Below are 24,202 nucleotides of genomic sequence, written 5' to 3'. Positions count from 1 at the left end.
GAAGAATTGGCTTAGAATCTCTATATAGACACAAACAGACTAAATCCAAATCCCCCCGCTTGAATTCCGTTAAGCCTTATCTAGCACCAAAATAGTATTGTTCGTTGAGTAGATTCCTGGACATAGGCATGAGCAATAAATCAGTTTAATTGGAACATCATGTCTTTTATGCCTAACGGTTAACCAACATGCACTGTTAGAAGATGTAAAGCACGGATGTCAAGCTGGCGGCCTATGGGCCGGATGTATCACGCACAGGCCATGCCCACCCCAACTCCATGAAGGGGGGAAAACGTCATGATGCATCAAGTGACAGCAACATGACACGGCGAGTTTGACACCCATGATGTAAAGGGGCTGGGGGCTGATCATCCTGGAGAAAGTATATCTAAATGGTTGCTAAGAGTCAACATTGATTTGATGGTACATAATTAATCAACTGTACTTTAATATAGGTTCTGTTCTCAAAAACTGTTGGTATAAGTTTCATCTCCTTGCTCACATTTGATGATGATGTTATCCATTCAGTTGAGTTTGACTCCTGGTGATTCTATGGGTCAAGTCTCTCCATATCTTATGATCTTGCACTATTTCTTTGCCTTTTTCTATGCTCTGCCTGATGTCAGCTTTGAAAGTGTCCAGCCCATGTGTTCTTTGATGGCCTAGTTTCCTTTTAACACTAATTCTTTGGTAGGGAGACCAAATGAGGACCAAAGAGAAGTTGCATCACACTACTGTTAGATGACGAGTTCCAATAGCTGGCTAATTCAAAATCGAAGAATGATATAGATTTCAGAAAGGTATTATTATTACATTTATTGTCAGAGTACAACATGTATACATGAGATTGGCTTTAATATCTTTAATACTAGGGATAAAAACAACCTCAAAGACTGTTCAAGACTTGGTAAGTTCCCAGGCAAACAAGACAATTAAGGCAGAGGCTCTTTGAAACATTTCCTTCCCGCTGACCTACCTTCTGAACCCACTGAAATTCTCCTCCATCTAATTCCTATAGTCTCTCACAGTAGCACAAGCTTCCTATTGCTTAGCTCTCCTTAAAAAAGGAAATAAGAATCAGCTTGTGTTCTGGCTCAGGATCTTGCTGATACTCCAGCAACATTTGGAGAATAAGGGCAGCTAAATAGATGGCTATGTTGCTGCCAGTATGCTGTTGGTGCAATATTTCTGTTTATCCCTACTCCCTTGTGTTCTCATTTGATTTCTTGGCTGGAAGCACTTGATCTGGATTAGCACAATTTATCTTAGATGTGCTTCTGCTTTGTCTTCCTTTGCCATGCCTTCTGGTCAGCTATTCAATTTTTCTGGGAAGATATAACAGGGAATTGGGCCAAAATATTCAGCGATACTTGGGAAATGGGAAATACTTGAATACCTTAACTCAATATTATAGATTATTGGTACTATTTATTTATTTATTTGACTCCTCTGATGCTGCAATCAAATGACATTTGTATTTTTTTTTTGCAAGGTCCATATATTTCTTTTGGTACTAATGAAAAGAACCAAAAGATAAAGGTAAATTAGCCTAAGAATTTTTTTTTATTTCAGCATCATTTTCTTGGTGATATTTCCATGAAAAAGAACTAGGCCTTTTAGTCCATCTACAAGATTCTTTTTCCAACCATTATTATAGCAGCAAACACTCTGAAGCAATGTCCCAGGCTGCTATAATATCATATGAATCAAGGTTGAATGTCCAAGTAAGCTAGTGTAGGTAATCAAAAAACAACCTTATGGGTCTGAGAGAGATAGAACCCAGTAAGAACAACCAGTAGCTTTTGAGCTTTGTCAATGTAGAAGAAGCATCTTCTCACCTACAATTCAGCTTTGTTAAACTCTTCTTGACATTAGAAAACTGGTAAAGATTTCGTTGTCCAGTCATGTCAAACTCTAGGTTGAAGTGCTCATCTCCATTTCTTCACCAAGGAAACCAGTGTTGTCTGAAGACATCTTTTGTAGTCATGTGACCAGAATGGTGATACGCCAAAGGTGCACAGAACACTCCAGATGTTCCATACCACCAGAGCAAACTGGTGGTAGGCCTTCACTTTCCAAAGAGCTCTCTCTCTCTCTGTCTGCAAAGAGAACTGCTCAAAACCTTAGTCTCCTCCCACTTTGCCTCCCTCTATAGCAGGGGTCTCCAACCTTGGCAACTTTAAGCCTGGAGGACTTCAACTCCCAGAATACCCCAGCCAGCTTTGCTGGCTGGGGTATTCTGGGAGTTGAAGTCCTCCAGGCTTAAAGTTGCCAAGGTTGGAGACCCTGCTCTATAGGATTGCTGCCTTAAAGCCCAATCCTACCTGTAGCATTAAAGGACAGGACATGAAAGTCTACACTTTGCTATTTGGACACAGTGGAGCTGTAATAGCTGCCAATATTTCATCATCATATTACATGAGGAAACCAGCTATTTAAGCATCCAATAACAATATACTTTTTAATATATTGTGTACAATAAAATAGTTACTGCTGGTATTAATGATCTTTTACCACATTTATGTCTCACAATAACTTTGTAGCACAAACCAAATCAAATTTAATAATTTCCACATTAAAGATTTAGGATTCATACAGCTTGGTTTTAAAGAATTCTCTATTTATTCCTTAGTATATTTGGGAAGGGTTTTGTCTCAAAACTATAATATAGCTAAATGTCTATGTTATTGCTGCACAGTTGCATATAATCATGATGTTTAGTGCATTGGATATAATGAATCACTGAAGAAAAAGGAAGGAAATTAATGGTGTTTTCATAGAGAAACCATATTTAGTATTTATACATTTTTCAAAAGATGTTGCCATGGCATCACATCAATGACCTTTAAATACTTTCCCTCTGAGTGGGAGGGGGCAGGTGTCTCCTCCGTTAAAAAGCATATTTCATAAGAAAAAGATTTTTTTTTCTGTAATGGTGTCATGCCACCATGCTGTGAGGATTCTTTGTTTTATTCACTAAAACTGTCTGTAGAGGGAGTAGGATTTTTAGTGGGGGGACGACAATTTGATAGCATCATGACAGTATGCAATGAACGTATCTGTTTCTTTCCCTCTCTCTTTTTCTTTTTCTGCTATAGCCTTTGAAATTTAACAAGTTGAAGCAATAAAAATGTTCTAAACTGTCTCCACAGATTTATCTATTCTATTGCCAAAATAACTGGCTTTAATATTAGTAGGAAATGCTGCACAGGACACAGGAACAACTAAGACTATTAATCTACAGACTATAAACCTCTCTCCATCTTACTTAAAAGCATCGTGTGGAAGCCTTAATTGACTAAAACCATGATGAACAGTCTCTTTCTCTCAGCCTAACACACATCATTTAAATATTCAAATTTAATAAACAACAAACAAACAAATAAATATTACGGAAGTGCTTGCAGTTAGGCTAATGGAATGTATCAAACAGGATGCTTGGCAGAATAACAAACTGAAAGAGAGTGTGGATGAGGGAAAAAGTCCTTGACTTATAACAGTCCATTTAGTGACTGTTCAAAGTTACAAAAGCGCTATGAAAAAAGTGACTTCTTACCGTTTTTCAGTTACAACTTTTGCAGCATCCCCACAATTACGTGATCAAAATTCAGATGCTTGGCAACTGAATCATATTTATGACAGTTGCTGTGCCCCAGGGTCATGTGATCACCTTTTGCCCCCTTCTGCCAAACAAAGTCAATGAGGAAGCCAGATTCACTTAACAACCAGGTTACTAACTTATCAATTACAGTATCTCACTTAACAACTGTGACAAGAAATGTCATAAAATGGGGCAAAGCTCACTTAACAAATTCTCACTTAACAGAAATGTTTGACTCAATTTGGGCCGTAAGTCGAGGATTACCTGTATTGCTGCAAAAATGATGAAAGATATTAGAATCATAAAGTTAAATATCTGAGTTACCTCAGAGATCATACAGTCCAGCCTCTTGAGCACTACAGGATCTGTGATTAGAACATCTCTGACAGATGAATTGGTTTGAAGATCGTTAATAAAGGAGAATTTATCACTGATTTGCAGCAACTGTCAGATCAACTGTACGATGTAATGAGAAGCAGCATGTATCTGAAAACTGATATATCTAATCCCAAAATACTGGTGTTTGACAGTGGAAATGGAGTGAATGTTTGCAAATTATATATAAATGGTTAAAAAAAAAATCAGCAAATAGAGGAACTGGTGCACAATGTGCAAATGCTGACAGGCAGTAAGGAGTATGTAGTTTGTTGCCAGGACAATCTGCTAGAAGAAGCAAAAATGACTGAGTATGCTTCTGCCTACTTTGTTATATGGAACAAGTGGAGGGTGTATCAGGATAAGCCTAAATGTAAATTAAGATATAAATACAAGTGAAAATGAGGTACTAAAAACATATGTGGTAAACCAAGAAAAAATCACATCAAGAATAAATGTGTACTAAATGAAAGTGGACTGAGTAAAAATTTAAAAAAAATAGTACAAAAGAAATACATCAAGACTATTTCATTATACAGAGAATAAATGAGAATCAAATTGCAAAACAAACATAAGAAGAGTGAATTGGTTGAGAGAAAGGGGAAAACCAAAGACCTTATGGTTGGATGTTGAATGGGCATTGGTAAATTTACCTGTGACCGCCCTTTCATATATGCTGCGAGAGAGCCCAGGATGGGTAGACTCCTTCTTATGACATCATTAAGCTGGATCTGTACTTGTATATATAAAAAGCCAGCCCCCAGGAGAATCCCCAGCTTTGGCGAAGGTACTTGACAGACTGAAGAAGTGTCTCTGAAAGCAAATAATCCAATACATTAACATGCCTTAACATCTCCGGACGAACGAAGGGAGGAGCTGGGCTCTCTAGCAGCATAGATAGAAAGGGCGTTCACATTCTCCTCCATGCTGCAGCGAGAGCCCAGGATGGGACATACCAAAGCTTGCATGTCCACAGGCGGGTCCTTGTCCGGCCAATCACTCCGATGGTGGAACCACTCGCTGAAGAACCCATCTGCCGAAGGCTGCCGTCGCCGAGGCAAAGGAATCCAGACGGTAGTGTCTGATGAAGGGAGACAGGGATGTCCACGTGGCCACTCTGCAAATCTCTTCCAAGGATGCCTGGGTAGCCCAAGCAGCTGAAGTGGCTGCACTTCTGGTAGAATGTGTCGTTACACCACGGGGTACCAGAAGAGCCACCGCTTTGTAGGCTTGTGCGATGCACATCCTGACCCACCTGCTAATAGTAGGGGAAGAAGCCTTGCTCCCCAAGTGAGAAGGTGAAAAGGAGAAAAACATGGCTTCTGTCTTTCTAAAAGGGGAAGTGTGCTTGATGTAAATTCTAAAAGCCCTTCTGACATCTAGAGTATGCCACTTGCGCTCTAAATCATGGTGTGGAAGGGGACAGAAGTCAGGTAACACATTGTCTTGGGACTGGTGGAACCAAGTGTTAACCTTTGGGATTAAGGAGGGGTCCAGACGGAGAACAACCCTATCATTGTGAAAGATGCAAAGATCCTGCCTGATAGAAAGGGCGGCCAGTTCTGACACCCTTCAGGTGTCAGAAATCTCCTGACCAAAGGGACAAGGAAGGAAGCGAACCCCATGAAAGAATTGAGGAGAGAGCTGCTACCTGGCGACGTAAGGTATTGGGGGCTAAACCTTTCTCCAAGCCATCCTGAAGGAATCCAAGAACCTCTGCCAACTGGGCTGAGGAAGGAGAGAGACCCTCCTTGAGGCACCATTGGGAGAAAACCCTCCAAGTGGTATCATAGAGGCGCCTCGTAGAAGGTTTGCGAGATGCCTGGATGGTGAGGATAACCTCCTCTGAGAGATTAGCCTCCCTTAGCTGCTGCCACTCAAGCGCCACACGGTCAGCTTCAGCCACTGGAGCTCCAGATGGATCAGGGCCCCTTGGTGCAGGGAGATGAGATGGGCCAGGATCCTCCAAGGGGAAGCCACAGACAGGTTGACCAGGTCCGCAAACCAGGGCCTCCTTGGCCAATAGGGTGCCAGGAGAATTAGCTCCGCTCGTTCCTCCAACAGCTTCTGTATGACCGCCGGAATGATGGGAAGAGGGGGAAAGGCGTAGAGGAAACCCGCGGGCCATTTGCAACAAAGAGCATTGGTCCCCTCCACTCCCTAGCAAGGAAACCTGGTGAAGAATCTGTTGACTTGGGCATTTTGAGGAGTGGAGAAGAGATCCACCTCCGGAATTCCGAATCTGAGGGAAAGATCCCTGAATAGGGACGGAGGAATGGACCATTCTGCCTGGTCGACTAAACTCCTGCTCAGCCAGTCGGCTTGGGAATTGTCGACTCCAGAAATGTGATCCGCTGAGATCGACATCAGGTGTTTCTCTGCCCATAACCCCAAACGTTCTGTCTCCCTCATAAGTGCTTTGGATCTCATTCCACCCTGTCTGTTGACGTGTGCCTTTGCGGCCATATTGTCCATCAACATGAGAACATGAGAGCCGGTCACCGAGGCTCTGAAATGCTTGAGAGCCAGAGAGATAGCTCTGAGCTCTAACCAATTTATGGGATGGGTGCTGTCTGATCTGGACTAAACCCCTTGAGCTATCTGACCCTCCATATGGGAGCCCTAACCCAGAAGGCTGGCATCTGTGGTGATTACTAGCCTGTTCCTTGAATTGGAGCCCCTTCCAGAGGGACGGGGAGAGCCACCAATTGAGGGACCGCCAGGCCTGTTGAGAGAGCAGGACCTTGATTGACGAGTGGCTGGTTCCTGCTTGTTGAAAGGGGAGCAGGAACCATTGGAGCGATCGGGAGTGAAGCCGTGCCCACGGGACGATGCCAATACAGGAGACCATCTTCCCCAGTAGTTTGGACAGCAGCGACATTGGAACAGTCTGTTGTTGTTGAATCTGGCTGATGATCTCAGCAAGGCTTTTTCCACGATCTGGAGGCAGGAAAACCTGGCACAAAGTTGTGTCGATGACTGCTCCCAAGTGTAGCAGTTTGGTCGTGGGTGAGAGATGGCTCTTCTTGGTGTTGATGGAAAACCCATGGCTTCAGAGACAAGACAGGGTAATTTGTAAGTCCCGATGGGCCGAGTGCATGGAGGAGGACAGTATCAACATGTCATCCAAGTAGCATTGGATGCTCACTGGAACAGAATGGAGTGAAGCCACCAATGCTGCTAGAATCTTTGTGAAGACCCCTGGAGCCAATGAGAGGCCGAAGGGAAGGGCTCAATACTGGAAGTAGGCATTCTAGTAACAGAAACAGAGAAACTGGTGATGATGAGGCCAGATAGGGATGTAGAGGTAAGCCTCTGTGAGATCAATGGAAGAGAGGAGGTCACCCTCCCGAACGCTCTCTAAGATAGAATGCAGTGTCTGCATTTAAAATCGCCTGTATTTGACAAATTGATTGATAAATTTTAGGTCAAGGATGGCTCCCCCCCCCCCCCGAGGCTTTGGGAACAACAAAAAGACGAGAGTAAAATCCACATCCCTGTTGTAAGGTGGGAACTGGTTGAATAGCCCTTATGTCGAGTAGGTGTTGAATGGCCGAATTCATAAGGGCTCTCTTTGAAGTGTCCCGTGAAATGGGACAAATCAAAAAATTTTCTAGGGGTGATGATAGAAATTCCAATTGTAGTCCTGACCTAACAGTGTTGAGCACCCAGGCATCCGTTGTTGACTCCTCCCATTTGGAGGAAAAGAAGGCTAAGCAACCTCCGATGGGTAGGGAGAACGAGGTATTACTTAGAGCGATGGAAGGCACGACCCCCTCCCCCCCAAAAGGGCCGTTTACCAGCAGAAGGTTGTTGTCTGCCAGGTGGTTCTTTACGTTGGTCTTGGCGCTGAGAATACGCCCTCTGTGGCCGAGGAAAGTGGGAGGTGGACTCCGCCCAAAAGGAAGGTGGCCGATAAGGAGCTGGGCGATAGTCAGCTTTTTTCCCTGAGGAGGAAAGAATTTTACGTTTATCTCTGGTCTCAATGAGATACGGCTCTAGAGCCTCGCCAAAAAGCTTGTCTCCTGCGCAGGGGGCAGAGGCCAGCTTCCATTTGCGGCATGATTCCGCCTGCCAATATTGGAGCCACAGAAGCCTTCTTGCCGCCACCAAAGATGCCCTGGCCCTTGATGCAAATTTGGCAGAATTGAGGGTGGCATCCACAGTGAATTCCACCGCTGCTATAATTTTGTTAAGGTCCTGATGAGACCTGAGGTCAGAGGCAGGCAATCGATCCTGCAGCTGGTGCAGCCATCATAGAGATGCCCTCATGAAAAACGATGCAGCAGTCGAAGCCCGAACAGCCCATGCAGCTGCTTGGTGGTTGCGCTTGAGGGTCTGTTTGGAACGCTTGTCCTCTGGTTTAAGGACATCCTCTGGCTCGGTGGGAGTGCCAGAAGAGGAGAATGATGCCACAACCGGAGTGTCTACTGAGGGCACTGCAAGGGCATTGGCTAGGGATGTGCTGACATTGTAGAACCGCTTGTCCAAAGATGATGGATGAGGACCTGCCAAAGGGGAAGCACACTGCTCCTTCACCATGTCAAGAAACAAAAGGGGAGAAGGCAAAACCTCCGTGTGTACTACTGGTTTGGAGAAGAGCGAGTCTCCTTGCCTGGAGGGTTCCCCTTTTGGTTCAAGTGCTGATTCCTCAGGTGACAGCTTGGCAGTGACCAGGGCCTTGCTAAGTAGGGGTTTAAGGAGGGCTGGTTTAAAGACAAATGCAGAGGAGAGCTGATCTGGACGAGAGTCTTCTTCCTCTGAAAGATTGTGATCACAGATTTCGCCCTCTTCACACTCTGAACAAGTGGAGTAACTGTGTTCAGATAGGGAGGTGCCCTCTTCCCCTTCATACCCCTCTCATTCTACCTGTGAAGAATGGACCCTGAGGTCTTGGGGTCTGTGGAAATCTCGTTGTGGAGGTAAGGAAGCCATAGACTGAGAAGGGAGAAGGGCCTGAACCCTTTCCAGAGGCCGAAGAATCTGTTGAAAACCGTCAGCCAATCCCTGCCTAATGGCTAAGGAAATAACATCTTGGATCTCCCTGGGCCTGTTATCAAAGGTAGTGGAGGGCCGAAGGCCAACTACAGAGGGCGTGAAGGTGGCTTCCGGCCTGATTTGGAGGCCTGAACTCTGGAGGGAAGAGAGGGGGCATAGGGCCCAGAAGTTTGCTGGAAATATGGCCCAGACCTGCTGAAATCCTGAGGTTGTTCCTCAAATGCCTCAGGGGACCAGACGGGGGGGGGAGTCCAAAGGCTCCATGAACAACTTCCCCTCCCCTGGCGGGGCTTCTCTGGAAACCCTGATGTTCGTCTGGCTGGGAAACCTGTTGCAGTTGCCCTCTCATTTGTTGAATAGTCTTGTTAAATTGTCTCTCTAGAGCTGCATGTCTGCGTTTCTCTGCCCTCAATTCAGCCTGAGTTGTCTTCTTAGGGGCTAGAGCAGGGGGAGCAACGCGGACTGGAGCCGCGGAGCGCGCCGCGGTAGCAACTCCTGACTCAGGGGCCTCCGAGGGGGGAAGGAGGAGAAGAGGGGGAAGGGCGATTCCCAAAATCTTGTGCTGACCCGGCCCGTCTGTCAAATTTTAAAAGTTAATCGGCCCCAGCCAAAAAGTTTGCCCACCCTGGGCTAGAGCCTTAGCTCTGATTTTTGCAGTCACTTCCCTCTGAGCAGTACATTGTCTGCGTCTTTTTAGTGGGTTGGAGGGCCTGTTCCACTGGGGGGGGGAACTCTGCATGAGCACTGTCCTGATCCATTTTAAATAAGCAAGGCTCAAGCATTGAGAGAATGGCTCTCAAAAGTGCTTAAGGATGGCAGAGGGTGGAATTGGGTCTTTGGAGCCCTGAAAATGGCCGCCAGGCCACTTAAGATGGCCGCTCACCTCGTGTCTGAAGAGACTGCACTCAAAGATGGCCGCTGCTCATTGATGGCTCTGAGAAGTGAATTTCGCTCCTTAGGCTATTGCAAGCCCCAAACAATCAGATCAGCCAGAGAAGGAAGAGATGCCTCCCACGCAATCAGCTGGCTGGCTCTGTTATCAGTTTGCCGATCAGCTTTACGATGGGACAAACTGCGGCTATGGGGAAGGTCTCAGACGCTTCCCTGCTTGCCTAGCAGTGCTTGGGAAAATGTTTATCCCAACGTTGCAGGAGAACAGGGCCCCGCTCTCCTGAAGTTGCAGCTGCCCAGATCCCCGGAAGTTGATTGAAGCAAGGGTAGCTTCTGTAGAAAATCACTGAATAAAGCTAACGCTTTCAGAGACACAGCTTGTGACTTAAAGAAGCTGAGTCAAATCTGGGGATTTTCCCAGGGGCTGGCTTTTTATATATACAAGTACAGACTCAGCTTAATGATGTCATAAGGAGGAGTCTACCCATCCTGGGCTCTCGCTGCAGCATGGAGGAGAAGATAAGATCTGGACAAAGAAAGAAGCAAGACATTAAAAGAATAAAAGGCAGTGCATGAAGTGTTATATGATTATGGTAGAAAAGAGGACCAGTTTGCAAAGATTTATGGAGAGGAATTGTGAATGTATTGTTATAAACTAAGTTTCTTCTCACCTACAATTCAGCTTTGTAAACTCTTCTTGACATTAGAAAAAAAGATGATGAGAGTTGGTGAGATGAGAGTTGGACATGTCCAACTCTCAACTCCATTTCTTGGCCAAGGGAGCCAGTGTTGTCTGAAGACATCTTCTATGGTCATGTGACCAGAATGGCTATACGCCAAAGATGCACGGAACACTATTATCTTCCTACCAAAGGGGGAATATAACCTACTCCCAGTTGCATGCTGGAGCAGGAATGGGAGCTTATGCCATTGTGCGATGCTCAAACCTGGGCTGACAGCTTTCCAGATGACAAAGTCAGCATCCTTAACAGTTGAGCCATCATGCACCCTACATCATCACAATCTTGATATTTCCATAAGAAAAAGAAAGATTGCCTTTGATAGGATTGGCATAATATGTATGTTTGTTTGTGTAGCATACTGCACAATGCTTCATATCCAGCATCCCTATATAGTGCCTAAGCACCTGGGTCTTGAAGGCAGAACTGATCTTCATAATTTCCTCTTGTAGAAGTACGGCCAATTAGTTGATGTTATTCAAAAATCAAAAGGAATCTGGTAGCACCTTTTTCAGATAGACTGTTTTATTAAAAGGTAGAGTCTTTTGTGAACTGCAGCTCACTTCATCAGATGACTCACAACTGCAAACTTAGAAAACTTGGCTGGAATAGAAGGAAGCTAGTGAATTTCCACACCTCAATAAGAAGCCATTGAGATGATGATGGATCTTTGAGGAATTTGTTAATTCAGAATACTCAAAGCAGGTTTTCAGCGATTAAAATCATTATTTTTTTAAGTTCTAACATATAGAAATATATATGGAAATCCTTATAATTTTCATGGGTTCTAAGACAGAGAATCCTTATCTTACATTTCTTAAGTAAACATATTGGATAACATGATTTTTATATCCTCAATTAAACTAAGATGGATAGTTTGCAATCCAGCTTGTTATGGAAGTCCAGCTATATTCGTTAAAACTTTCTAAAACAAAAAGAGGAAATCAGGCAACAGTCATCCCAGAAGTTGGCTTAACTGAATTTTCCTCATTCACAAATATTACCCTCAGCAATTGCCCTGTGGGAATATTTTAAATTGCAAATTAAATACTATGCAGATGTTATGCATACATACATACCTGTTGTGGCGCCGAGTCCTGAGCCTGCATTCTTAGAGGAAGAGGAAGAGGAAGATGAGGAGGAATTGGGAATGCCTTCCTCCCCAGGACCTTCCTCTTCGGCAATGCCTTCCTCCCTGATTGTGCCTCAGGTGTCGGCAGATAACCGAGAGGAACAGCCTGAGGCTAATCAGGAGAAGGAGGAGGGCATGTTGGAGCAGCCTTTGACAGGGGATCAAGCAGACAAATGCTGGCTTGATGCGAGGCAGCGTCGCAGGAAAAGTGTGGGCTGCAGCGCAGGAGGCGTGGACGAATGAGAGTGAGCTGAATTAGTGACACGCCCCACAGGGAATAAAAGTGGGTGTGTTTGCTCTGGGAACTTCATTCGGGACAACGTGTGATTTATTCAGAGGAGCTCCGGTGTATTCTGTGTTGTGACAGCTTGTGTGATTTATATTCCTGTTATCTTGTCGGACTTGGCAGACAGCGTGAGTGAGACTGCCAAGAACATTATCGGCTCAAGGAATTAACTCTATAATTACTGGATTTGCTTGCCTGTTTGTATTCAGTTTGGAGTTTGGACTTCTCACCTCCTTTGTAAAGGTGAGACATAACACATACCCATCAAATTATTCATACACTGGCAAACAATGCTAGGGAAAGTATGAAAAAAGAGAAAAATTACAATTGGAAATTGGAGGATAATCCCACGGATACTATGTTGATTAAAAAAATTATGGATTATGTGGAAAAGAATATGCTTATAATGGAGTTACAAGAGAAAGAAAAGAAAGAATTTTATACGGTCTAGGAGAAATTGTATGTTTGGATAGACAACAGGAATAACAGATAAAGTATAAGATAAATATAAATATTTGTTTTCTTAAGTTTTCGCGGGTATTTATATGTATGGTATTCAGCTTTGTTCAGATATTTTCCCACGTCATTATAGTTGTGCTTTTAAAGTTGTAGCAACGTTTTGGCAAAATCTCATCTGCCATCATCAGGCTTCTGTATAGTGTCTGCCTGACGAACACTATACAGAAGCCCGATGATGGCAGATGAGATTTTGCCAAAACATTGCTACAACTTTAAAAGCACAACTATAATGACGTGGGAAAATACCCGAACAAAGCTGAATACCATAAATATAAATAATGTATATATGTAAATATGAATAAGGGAAGATGGGGAAAACCGATGCTACGACAAATTGCAAAAATTATAAACATGATTTGTGGGTTTTTTTAAATTTTGTAAAACTTTAATAAGAATTATTTTTTTAAAAAAGCACTGAAGAACTTGGATTGCATGCAGCACAGAAAAGAAGACATCAGGTTCTGAAACGGCATTTTCAGCAATGCAGACATAATGCTAAGGATACTTGAAGAAGAAAGTAAGAATCACATCTCACCTAAAGCCCCTTGGCAGATATCAGTCCGGGTGGCACCTCCAATAATAAACTGAGGTTTGGAACACAATTCCTGGCAAAATAAAGAATAAAATAAAACGTTTAGAGCTATGTTTTAAGGATAAGATTAATAATTAGATAAAGGATTGTTTGGGAATTCCAAACAATTGCTAGCCTGGAGAGTTGACAAAAACATCTCAAAGAAGACATAACTTCCACAACATTGCCAACAATCTTATTTGGATCCAATCACCAGAAGTCGGCCTTTGGTTGAAAGGTGAGTTTGTGTTTTATTTATGAACCTCCTCGGCTGTGGAATCAATGTCCCTGAGATGCTGAGATTATATTTCTCAACATAAATCATAAAGGTTTCAGTCAGCTTACTTAGCTAAATCTCATAGAAGACAAAGTACTCTGTTTAAACAAATGACACTGAACAGCAAGCGAAGCTCTTCAAACCATTGAGATAAACCTAATTCACTTTTATTTCCAATGTTTAGGCTATGGCTGCCATTGTTTATGTAACCTAAACAGGACCATTCAAGCATTACTGAAAGACATTATTATTATCATTCACTGCACAGTCAGTCAAATGTTTAGATAGGATTCAACATTTTTATCCACCTATTAAGTTCTTCCCAAGGACCCGGGATAGGGAAATGTTGTTTGATGATATTAAATGTATAGATACATTTGTAGTTCTCAATGGAGAACTACAAACTCAATTATAACTAAAAAAAACAAAAGTATACATAATAGACTGGGTGAAACCAGGCTCAATGGCAGTAACTGTGAGAGGGATCTTGGAGTCTTAGTGGACAACCAGCTAAATATGAGCCAGCAGTGTGCAGCAGCAGCCAAAAAAGCGAATGCAATCCTAAGTTGCATCAACACAGGGATACAATCAAGATCAAGTGAGGTACTAATATCAATCTATAAAGCCTTAGAAAACCACACCTAGAGTACTACATCCAGTTTTGGTCACCACACTGTAAAAAAGATGTTGCGACTCTAGAAAAAGTACAGAGAAGAGCAACCAGGATGATTAGGGGACTGAGACTAAAACATATGAAGAATGGTTACAGGAACTGGGCATGGCTAGTCTAGTGAAGAGAAGGACCAGGGGATACATGATAGCAGTGTTCCAGTATTTGAGGGGCTGCCACAGAGAGGAAGAGGTCAGGCTATTTTCTAAAGCAGCTGTAGGCCAGACAAGGAATAATGTATGGAAACTGAACAAGGAGAGATTTAACCTGGAAATAAGGAGAAACTTATCTGACAGTCAGAACCATTAACCAATGGAACAGCTTGCCCTTGGAAGTTGTGGGAGCGCCATCACTTGAGACTTTCAAAATGAGATTGGGCTCTCATCTGTCAGAAATGGTGTAGGGTCTCCTGCTTGGGCAGGGTGTTGGACTAGATGAACTACAAGGTCCCTTCCAACTCTGATTATCTGTTATCTGTTATCTGAACTACATCTACATGGAGGAAAGCAAGCAGTGGGTACCACAAGGTTTTGTTTTAGGCCTAGTATTCTTTAACATCTTCATAAACAATTTAAATGAGGGGATAGAAGGGGAACTCATTAAATTTGCAGATGACACCAAGCTAGGCAGAATTGCCAACATTTTAGAAGATATCCATATTCAAAATACAGAAGGAACACTAGGCCCTATCCAACAAAATGCAATTTAATGAGAAAAGTTAAGTTTTTACATAGGTAAAGAAAAATCACAGGTATAGAACAGGTGATACCTGTCTCAACAGCAATCATTGTGAGAAGGATCTTAGAGTCCTAGTGGACAATGACTTATGTATGAGCCAGCAGTGTGCTGCAGCTGCCGAAAAAGCCAATTCAGTTCTAGGCTGCATCAACAGAGAAATATTATCATCATGTGAAGTGTTAGCACTACTTTATACTGCACTGGTAAGACACTTGGAATACTGTGTCATTTTGACGACAATACAAAAAAGATGTTGAGACTCTAGAAACTGCAGAGAAGAGCAACAAAAATGATTAGGGAATTGGAGGCTAAAACATATGATGAATGGTTGCAGGAACTGGGTATGTCTAGTCTAATGATAAGGACTAGGAGCAACTGGATAGCAGTCTTCCAATATTTGAGGGGCTGTCACAAATAAGAGGGGATTGACCAAAACACCTCAAGGCAGGACAAGAAGCATCCTGATCTTATTTTCCAGCCCATTATTGAATTTTGGTGGTGCACTGTTTGGCTTTTTTCTCTTGTTTGTTGATTTTGTATTCCAGTTATTCAGTTGTAACTGCCAAATTAAAAAGATGCACCTTATACTCCTTTTCAAAAAAAACAAAAACAATATATAGAGACCATTGGCTACTGTGCAAGGATATGCATACCAGTTTGGAAGTGACATACATCACTTTTAAAAATCCCAACCCAACCCCACCCCCCCCCCCCCCCCCCCCCCCCCCCCCCCCCTCCCCCCTACACCCCCCGAAGGGGGGGGGGGCCCACCCGGCCGGGGGGGGGGGGGGGGCTGGGCCCCCTCTGGGCAGCGGGCGGGCCCCCCCCCGGGGCGGGGCGCCCCGCCCCCCCCCCCCCCCCCCCCCCCCCCCCCCCCCCCCCCCCCCGTCAGACCCAGCTGAAAAGTTATTCTAGAAGTGGCTTTGGTTAATATCAATGTTCTCAGATGAGTATCTTCTGCAGATGTAGCAGGTTTGTAACAAGAGAGAGTTTGTTAAAGGTTTGGTTAATTAAAACCAGTATCTTGAGATCTCAAGGTTTTTGGAAGGGAGTATGGACAGGTATGGCCCAATTTTAATTTATTATTTAACATAATCTGTGTGGTTTTCTTCTGATTTTGCTGGCTCTTACAAAACCACATTCTTCTGGATTAGCTGAAACTTGAACACCTATAACCTGATGTAAAACCTGCAGCAAAGCAAACTTTGTACTGACTCTGTAAATCCAGCTCTTTGAATAAACAGTTTGTTTTCTTCAACTGTCCCTTCATCCTCAAAGCGTGAGTTCTGGAGCTATGGCTGGCATCCACTCAGGAATGTTTATATATGCAGGTCTGTGTACATGTATTTACATATACCAATATGTATCCCTGGCAATGGGAAGCATACTGAGATTTCTAAACCAAATATTCCATTTATTTCAAAAAGACTTCTATCACAAAGGAAACAAGCTCCCTCTGCTTGGTAACTAAAGGATGCAAACATGCAATCAGCTGCTTCTGCGAAATAAATTGATGTAAAGTTAACTGATGTAAGAAAATGCATCAATCAATTCATCTACAGGAGATTAAGGTATAAAGGTTGGTGAAAAAGAACAGGCAAGGCAATGAAGAAGTGCAGTGAGGTATAGCCCTTCGAATATTTTTGGACTATAGTTCTCATAACCACAATGTGTAAATAGAACATGATGGGTTTCCTATTTTACTGATAAATAAAAAAGGAAAGAAGTAGAATGTGAAACATCAGTACAGAACATCAGGAGAAATTTGTCTAATTGGCTGCACTCTTAAGTATTGGACTACCCACTTAATTAACATTTTCATGGAGCATGCGATCTATGAAAATTCCAGTCCAGCACATCTGGAGAGAACCAGATTAAGAAATGATGACATATCTTCACTTCTGAAGGCCCAACAAGGAATAGGTGAAAGCATCAATGTAGGGTGAAATTCAATGTATGATGAATACAATCTCTGAATTGTATAATGTGGAAGGTTAAATGCTTGAAAGCATTCAGTAAAGGCACAGAAACTCTCAATATGGGCATAGTTATTCCTAAAATGATTTGGAATAGATGACCTTTGCTGCCTTATCTGTTATGTAAAACTAAAACTCAAAATTCTGATTATAGCAGACTTTGTGTAAACCTTTCCCAAATTTGTTAGAGGCTATGCTGAAAGTGAATTATGAGAATCTGAGATCTGGAGGATACTAGATTGGGGAAGAATAGCAATAGCACTTAGACTTATATACTGCTTCACAGTGCTTTACAGCCCTCTCTAAGTGGTTTAAGAGCCAGCATATTGCCTTCAACAATCTGGGTCCCCATTTTACTGACTATGGAAGATCATGACAGCACCTATGCAAATCATTCTTCCCCAATCTAGTATCCTCAGATCTCATAAGATTCTTATAATCCTCTCCTAAGCATAGTATCTAACAAATTTGGGAATGGCTTACACAAAGTATTCTATAAACAGGACTTTGAGTTTTAGTTTTACATAGCTTTTTCAGATAATACAGTAAAGGTCTGTTGGTTTCTTGCTGTAGGAGTTAGAAATGTTTCTGGGCAGAAGGGCTTCATACTCTGATGTGTTTTGGGGCAGACTGAGTCATACTGGAAGAATTTTGTCAGAGGAGAATTGTATTTGTCTGTGCTGCCAAAAACAAAAAATCTGATAAATAGCACTGTTTCTGACTAACACATTTTACTAAAAGCATATGCCTTTTAATAAAATTGATTAGTTGAAAGGTGCTGACAGACACTGGAAAGATAGTTTTAACTCCAGAACAGCTGGATATCCTTCCTTATAATTTACTTAAACCTGAGTAACGATCATCCCACAATCCAAATAATCAGGAATATAGTAACACTCCTACATCACAAGGAGTACTAGTGGAACGACTGAAAAACACAAAACTTTTAGCAGATTCCTCAACGTTCTGTATCCGTGACAAATTGGCACATATATTCTTGCTCGTTTTGATGGCATTTTAAAATATTTGTAGAATTGCTGTAAGCCCCTCAAAGAGATTGATTACCGGGCACCAAACGAGCACTGTTCATAAATAAAAAGTAGTGTCGAATTTGCAAAGGCAGTCTTGGCTGGTGAGGGATTTATTTTTTTTGCTCGGTTTGTCCCACTCGTCGGCTGAAGCTAAGCAATCCCAATGCAGACACGCGGCACAACTCGGCCCTGACCTGATCCGCTAGGGCTCAGTGGTGACCTTAGACACCTTAGTGCACGCATTTGGGGGTCTGGATGAAAGAACAGAAAGGTGCGTTCCCAGAAATTAAACCCCGCTTTGTCATCCAGGCCCCTTTGTCGTCCTCCTGCCCTCCCGAACAGGAGAGAAACGCGACGTTAAAATCATATTGGCCTTCCTTTTCTTTCCTCCCCTCCCCCTTCTCCGGGTGACTCCCTCCTCTCTTTCCCTCCAAGATCTGCGTGATGGTCTCCTACCGTCGGCCTCTTCCAGACGATGCCTTTTGTTTTGGGCGAGTTTGGCCCTAGTTCTTTATAGCCCAGAGAGGGCGCGGCGGCGGGAAAAGATGGGTCTTGGAAGAGCTTGCCCGCTTCCAGACACTCGTTCCTCAGCGTGTGAAAGTCCTGGTTCAAGTACTTCACGGCTTTGGAGTTGGAGCCCAGCCCTTGCGCGATCTGCCTGTCTTTTGCTAATTTAGCGGCAATCCCAGCCATGGTGCAGCTTGATCGCGCAGCGCTCCTCCCGCCTTCCTCTTTTGCAAGGAAGCCGCGGCGAGCGGAGGGGATTCAGAGCCAAATTGGCCGAGGGTGATTCATTTCCAGGAGAGAAAATAACAGCGTCTCTCTGCCCGGGGTGTGGCTGGTCCGGCCCTTCACGGGACAGGCTGGAGAAAAGGGGCCGCGAGCCTCCTCCTGCGGCTCCTTACGAGCTCACTGGACGAGCGAGGCTGGCTCGTCTGCATTTTTTAAGGATGTCAACAAACGATTGGGAGATCGAGACCACGAAGGTGAATCCGATCTGTTTTTAGGGTGGAAAGGTGCCCACCTCCTGGGATTTTACACACAAGGGGAAAGAGCATTTAGATCCATTGCCTTCCCCGCCTCTCTCTCTCTCTCTCTCTCAATCGTCTTATCATCTATCTATCCTTCTATATCACTAGAAATGGCTGGGCAGCATACCAATAAACCAATTACGCAAATGATTTATTCTTTAGTATCCTGCTCTACATAAAGTTTGCATGCTATTAAAGCAACATTTTTAAAGAGCATAAGTGAAAAAGCAGTAGCAGCTATAATAATGGCAATAAAAATATAATAAACAAAATTGAAATACCAATAAAAGTTTTAAAAATGCTAACAAAAAAACCCCAAAATCCTGAGAAAATAAAAAGAATTTGCTCTCAAAGGATGATTGCAAAAGTGGAATACTCTACCTGACTGTGGTTTCTTCCCCAAACCCCAAAAACTAGCCTTAGACTGTCTACTATTGACCTCACCCCTTTCCTAAGAGGTCTGTAGGGGGTGTGCATAAGCACACAAACTTGCCTACGGTCCCTGTCCTATTGTTTCTTTTTTATTTTTCTTATATGTATCCATTTCATATATTCATAATTATGTTTATACTTATACCTATTATCTTGTAAGCGATTGACCAATCAATCAATCAACCAATCAATCAACCAATCAATACTCTATAGGGCAGGAGCACCTAACTGAAAAGGACCTTTTTCCTGCCTTGCCATCACTTTTAGAAGCTCCTTTTCAGTTACAGATAAATTGTTCAACTTCTGATTCCTTGCTCCTAAAATCACTGCTATGAGATCTGGTGCATTTCATCTCAGATATAAGTCTTGGCTTGTGTTAGTACAACATGGTTATCCTTTAAAAGCTTGGTTTTCCCACTTAAAACTAATGTTCTGAGTTTGGAGAACATTGTGAAGGTAAAAAGTAAACACATCAGCTGCATTTGCACAACCCACTAGGCTAAAATTTGATTGTCATTTAGGCAGCTTCAGTGCGAAAGTTTCTGTCCCAGGCACCTGTCTCTTTTACTCAAACCAGACTTTCCATACATTAATGACAGCAATTGATGACTGTTTTTCTAGCCTTCAGGTAACACTGCATGGCAGGGGGAACACAGCAAGGGGAATCCACCAATCTTTGTCTTTGATGTATGTCTCAAGAAAAGTATAAGAACAGAACCAGCCACCAGCCTTATTACTGAGGCAGAATAAAACTTGGTCCTGGGGCCATACAAATTATGCCAGCATACCTTTTTGGCAGCTGAAGAATGAGAGGAATGTACATTAACCCAGTGATGAGGAACAGCCCTGTACAGTATCTTTCAGGATAAAGTGGAAGCTACAGAATTAATCTCTTTTCTGGAAAGTTAAGTTCATTAAAAAAAATGTGAAATCAGTTACTGCAGTAAAAAGATGTTAAAATCAGAACATATTCTTTCACAAATATAAGATACAATATAGAATGAAATTTGTTCCACCCAAAAATGCCCCTTCTTTTTTTTTTGTTGCAAAGATAGATTGAAAGCACATTTAGTTGTTTTTACCATTGTTTATATTCCATCCTCACGAAAATTCTCATAATAGTTAAAAAAAGAAAGGAACAGCTAAAACAGTCCCACCACAATTCTAAACTAGAACAGGAAAAAGCAAAGCAATCAAGACATTTTCAAAAAGAAAAATAAACCCTCAAGCAACCATTCTACCCTATTATTTTTAGTCCTTCACTAGCTTTAGTCAAAAAGTAAATTCAGTAAATTCAGCAGGTTATAGTAGAGATGAAGATGGACCCTGTGGGAGGGGTCCATCTTTTTATACATCTTTTTCAAAAGTGAATGTGCTGTATCTTCTGATTTCTTGAAAATTTTCTCCCACGTCCCAAAAGAAGCTTGTTTTTCAAAATATTTTGAGGGGGACCTTTTGGGTTTCTTTTGATATTATTTGTTTATTACTATTTCTGGCATTATAGATGGGGTTTTAAAGACCTTTAAAAAGATTAGAAAGAATATCAGAAAGAAAAAGCTTGGAAATGGAAGTGATAGCTGGCAGTTAAATTTTTTGAAATGCATCTAAGCATCTGATTGTTGAAACTGGATTATTGATTTTTAACAAAGCCCAATAAATCTGAATTGGATTAGTTCATTGACAATTGGGAACATCGTCAGTGAACAATAAGCTGCCAATCTGATTGATGGAGGGATGTTGGCCAGTATAAATTCTAAACCCTTTCTTATATCAATAAATCTGGTATTTAGAAAAATGGATGGGTGAGTATATACTAGGTACATGGATATTTTAAGTTTAGATCATAACTTCTAAGGGATTTGTATTTAAAATGATTTGAGCGAGAAGTTAGTTTTTGATATGTTCAGAATAAATAGTTATTAATATCATCAACCATGATATCTTATTGGACCCACCTCTGAGGATTAGGAGCGGGAAGCTTTGTTTATCAGTAGGTTTTCCTTTTCCTGAAGGTATTTCAATCTGGGAGAGAAAAGTCATGCACCAGGGCCCTCTACTGTGGGTGACACAGAGTTTCATATTGTCATTCTTGCTATGAAAAATCTCTTTGAAGTTGCTAGGGGAAGCATCATCAGTATGGAGTCTGGTATTATCAAGTTTAAGATAAGTTAGAACCCTTTTCCCACCCTGGCCTATGGTTGGGTATTTGATTCCCAGGCCTTAGTTTCTTATTTAGTGATGTTGTTATTGTCATTGTGTTAGGTTTCATTTTATTACAATGTTTTAATGTTTTAATCCTTTGACTGGAAAAGGGAAGATAAGCTGAGTCCTATTGGATTGGAATGGTGCAACCAAAAGCTCACATGGTACTTTGCATCAGGTTGTGTCAGTTGGGAAGGACAACTGCTCCCCCAAAAATGCAAAATGATAATTGAGCAGCTTAAAAGCTGGAAACTGTGAATTCCATCCAAGAGCAACTCATTGTCTAGATGGTGGCTCTGCTGTTCCCTTTTAAAACAGTTCTTAGGAAATTTAGGGGAATGATGACAAAGGAAATAAGCTTTCACTTCCTACTATGACTGGGAACTCCCAGAGATGGCCAACACGCTACAGCTGCTACCAAATAACACTGGGAGGTGGGGTTCTTAATAGGCCTCTTTTGTCAGCATAAGTGGGGCGGGCCAATCCCATTGAGGAAAGATGGTTCCATAGATATCCATGCCATAAAGCAATGGCCCCTAACCTTTTGGGTGCCGGGGACCAGTTTGGTGGAGGGCGGTTTTTTCATGGACCAGATGTGTGTGGTTTCGCACAATGCCTGAATCCTGCACATACACAAATGAGGGTTTTGCTAGCTTGTACAGTCCAGTTCCTGGTGGTGTTGGGGATCCCTGACATAAATGACTTTAAAGGAAATAACCAACACCTTGAATTACACCCCAAAGCAATTGGCAAGTCAGTGCAGCTCACTTAACAGTGGTGTTACATGTGCTAGCCTAGGGACCTACTGCATTCTGGATTAATTAAAACTCATTCTGCTAAAAATAAATGAAGCAGAGCTAATATGCCTCCCTTTTTGCAGCCTGTGGGTGTCTGTTGGAATAGGGCTCAGAAGGGGACAATGACATGACATGTCATATTATTATCATGCAAATGATACTTGCCATTTGTGCCATATCCTTTACTGGGTGTCTGCATTTGGACTTCTGTGTTGTTACTAATCCCAAAAGCTATTTTCTTAAATTCCCTGAGGTAATATTAAATGGTTACAACTAGAAAGTCAGACATGAACTTCCTTCCCATAATTGTTTCTTTGTTATATATTGATATTTATTTAGATTGCAACTAGGATGACACATCCCATTAAGCCAAAATATGGATTGTTTGGCTTGTGCCAAAACAACCATTCTGGCTTTTAAAGCATGGCGTATGAGTGGATGCATTGGGCACATTGAATTATATCTGACTACACTCATTCAGAATGTAGCTAACCTGGAATGGAATATTGTTATTGATGATAAAGAATGCCATTATAAATGCTTGATACAGATAAATAAAATTGCCACAATATTTCAAAAATAGTGAGCATGTAGGATGTATTATTGCAGATTTTGCTTAGGGTAGGGAAGTTCTGGAGTATTTTAAAAGCTGATATTGTCAAGAATTCCTACTACAAGCACCTTGTTCATTGTGATTGCATAATTCACTTATAGGCTTGCACAGCTGCCTATTAGCATTTCTAGCTTTCTAACATGTAATACATATTTGTAAATCTGTTACAGTGAAGAGACTGTACTAATAGCTGATTATAACATGACAACTCAGACAGCACAAGGGAAAGGAAGGGTGAGGTTACCAAATTCCAGTCTTTTTTTATATATATAATTTGTCCATGCAACTGCAACATTCTTGGCATTTTTGAATGCCAGATTTCTTTTTATAACAGAGAGAGAGAGCTTAGCGGTTCTGAAGCAGCTAAAGACAGAAGTCCCAGAATGACAATGCAGGCAGGTGAGGAGTTAGAATTTATTTCTTGTTAGGAAAAAAAATAGTGGCCATTTATTTCTGCAGTGTCATAGTGACTTATTAATGTCTGAAAATTATAAGTAAACAGCACAGGCTATGGAATGCCAAAAACACCAAGGTTGGGATTTTTCCTGTGCATTTGGGGAGAATTGCAAAAAGATTGTCAACCTGGCAGCTGCAGGAGGGACTGGCAAACAAAGGTTTGAGATTAAGCTACAAGTACAGGTTAGGCGAAACCTGGATCAAAAACAGTAACTGTGCGTTGTAGTGGATAATCACTTATACATTAGTCAGCAGTGTGCGGCGGCAGCCAAAAAAGCTAATACAATCCTTGGTTGTATAAACAGAGGCATAGAATCAAAAACATGAAGTATTAGTACCGTTTTATAAAACCTTAGTCAGATCACACCTAGGTTACTGCATCCAGTTTTGATCACCACATTACAAAAAAGATGTTGAGACTTTGGAAAAAGTTCAAAGAAGAGCAACTGAGAAGATTAACGATCAGGAGACTAAAACTTATGAGGAATGGTTGCAGGATTTGTTTTGGCTAGAGAAAAGAAGGACTAAGGGGGACATGATAGCAGTATTTCAGTATTTGAGAGGCTGCCACAAAGAGGAGGGAGTCAATTTATTTTCCAAAGCACCAGAGGAAAGGAGAAGAAACAACGGATGGAAACTAATCAAGGAGAAAAGTAACCAGGAATTAAGGAGAAACTTCCTAACAGTGAGTACTATTAACCAGTGGAATATCTTGCCTTCAGACGTTGTAGGTGCCTCATCACTGGAGGTTTTTAGGAAGAGACTGGACAGTCACTTGCTTGAAATGGAATAGGATCTCTTGCTTGACCGGCTGGACTAGAAGACCTCCAAGGTCCCTTTTAGCTCTATTCTGATTCTGATTATTG

The 24,202-nt window shown here is 42.2% G+C and overlaps 1 protein-coding gene and 1 pseudogene across 1 annotated transcript in view; both read right to left on the bottom strand.

Moving 5' to 3' along the window:
- The window catches only part of LOC113421716 (calpain-2 catalytic subunit), a 41,954-nt gene extending 23,231 nt beyond the window's left edge, over positions 1–18,723 (bottom strand). Inside the window, exons 1-2 of the mRNA XM_026682267.2 lie at positions 18,262–18,723; positions 13,078–13,147 (exon numbers count right to left, since the gene is read on the bottom strand). Coding sequence (XP_026538052.1) covers positions 13,078–13,147; positions 18,262–18,498 — 307 coding nt within the window. The 5' untranslated portion in view covers positions 18,499–18,723. The remainder of the gene's footprint in view (positions 1–13,077; positions 13,148–18,261) is intronic.
- Positions 7,428–11,714, bottom strand: LOC148132805 (uncharacterized; annotated as a pseudogene).
- Positions 18,724–24,202: the final 5,479 nt, after the last annotated feature.

Source organism: Notechis scutatus, chromosome 1 (genome assembly GCF_049901735.1).
Source record: "Notechis scutatus isolate UNSWTSFEM ecotype Mainland chromosome 1, rNotScu1.2, whole genome shotgun sequence".
NCBI lineage: Eukaryota > Metazoa > Chordata > Lepidosauria > Squamata > Elapidae > Notechis > Notechis scutatus.
This window is presented reverse-complemented; position numbering and strand designations above follow the sequence as displayed.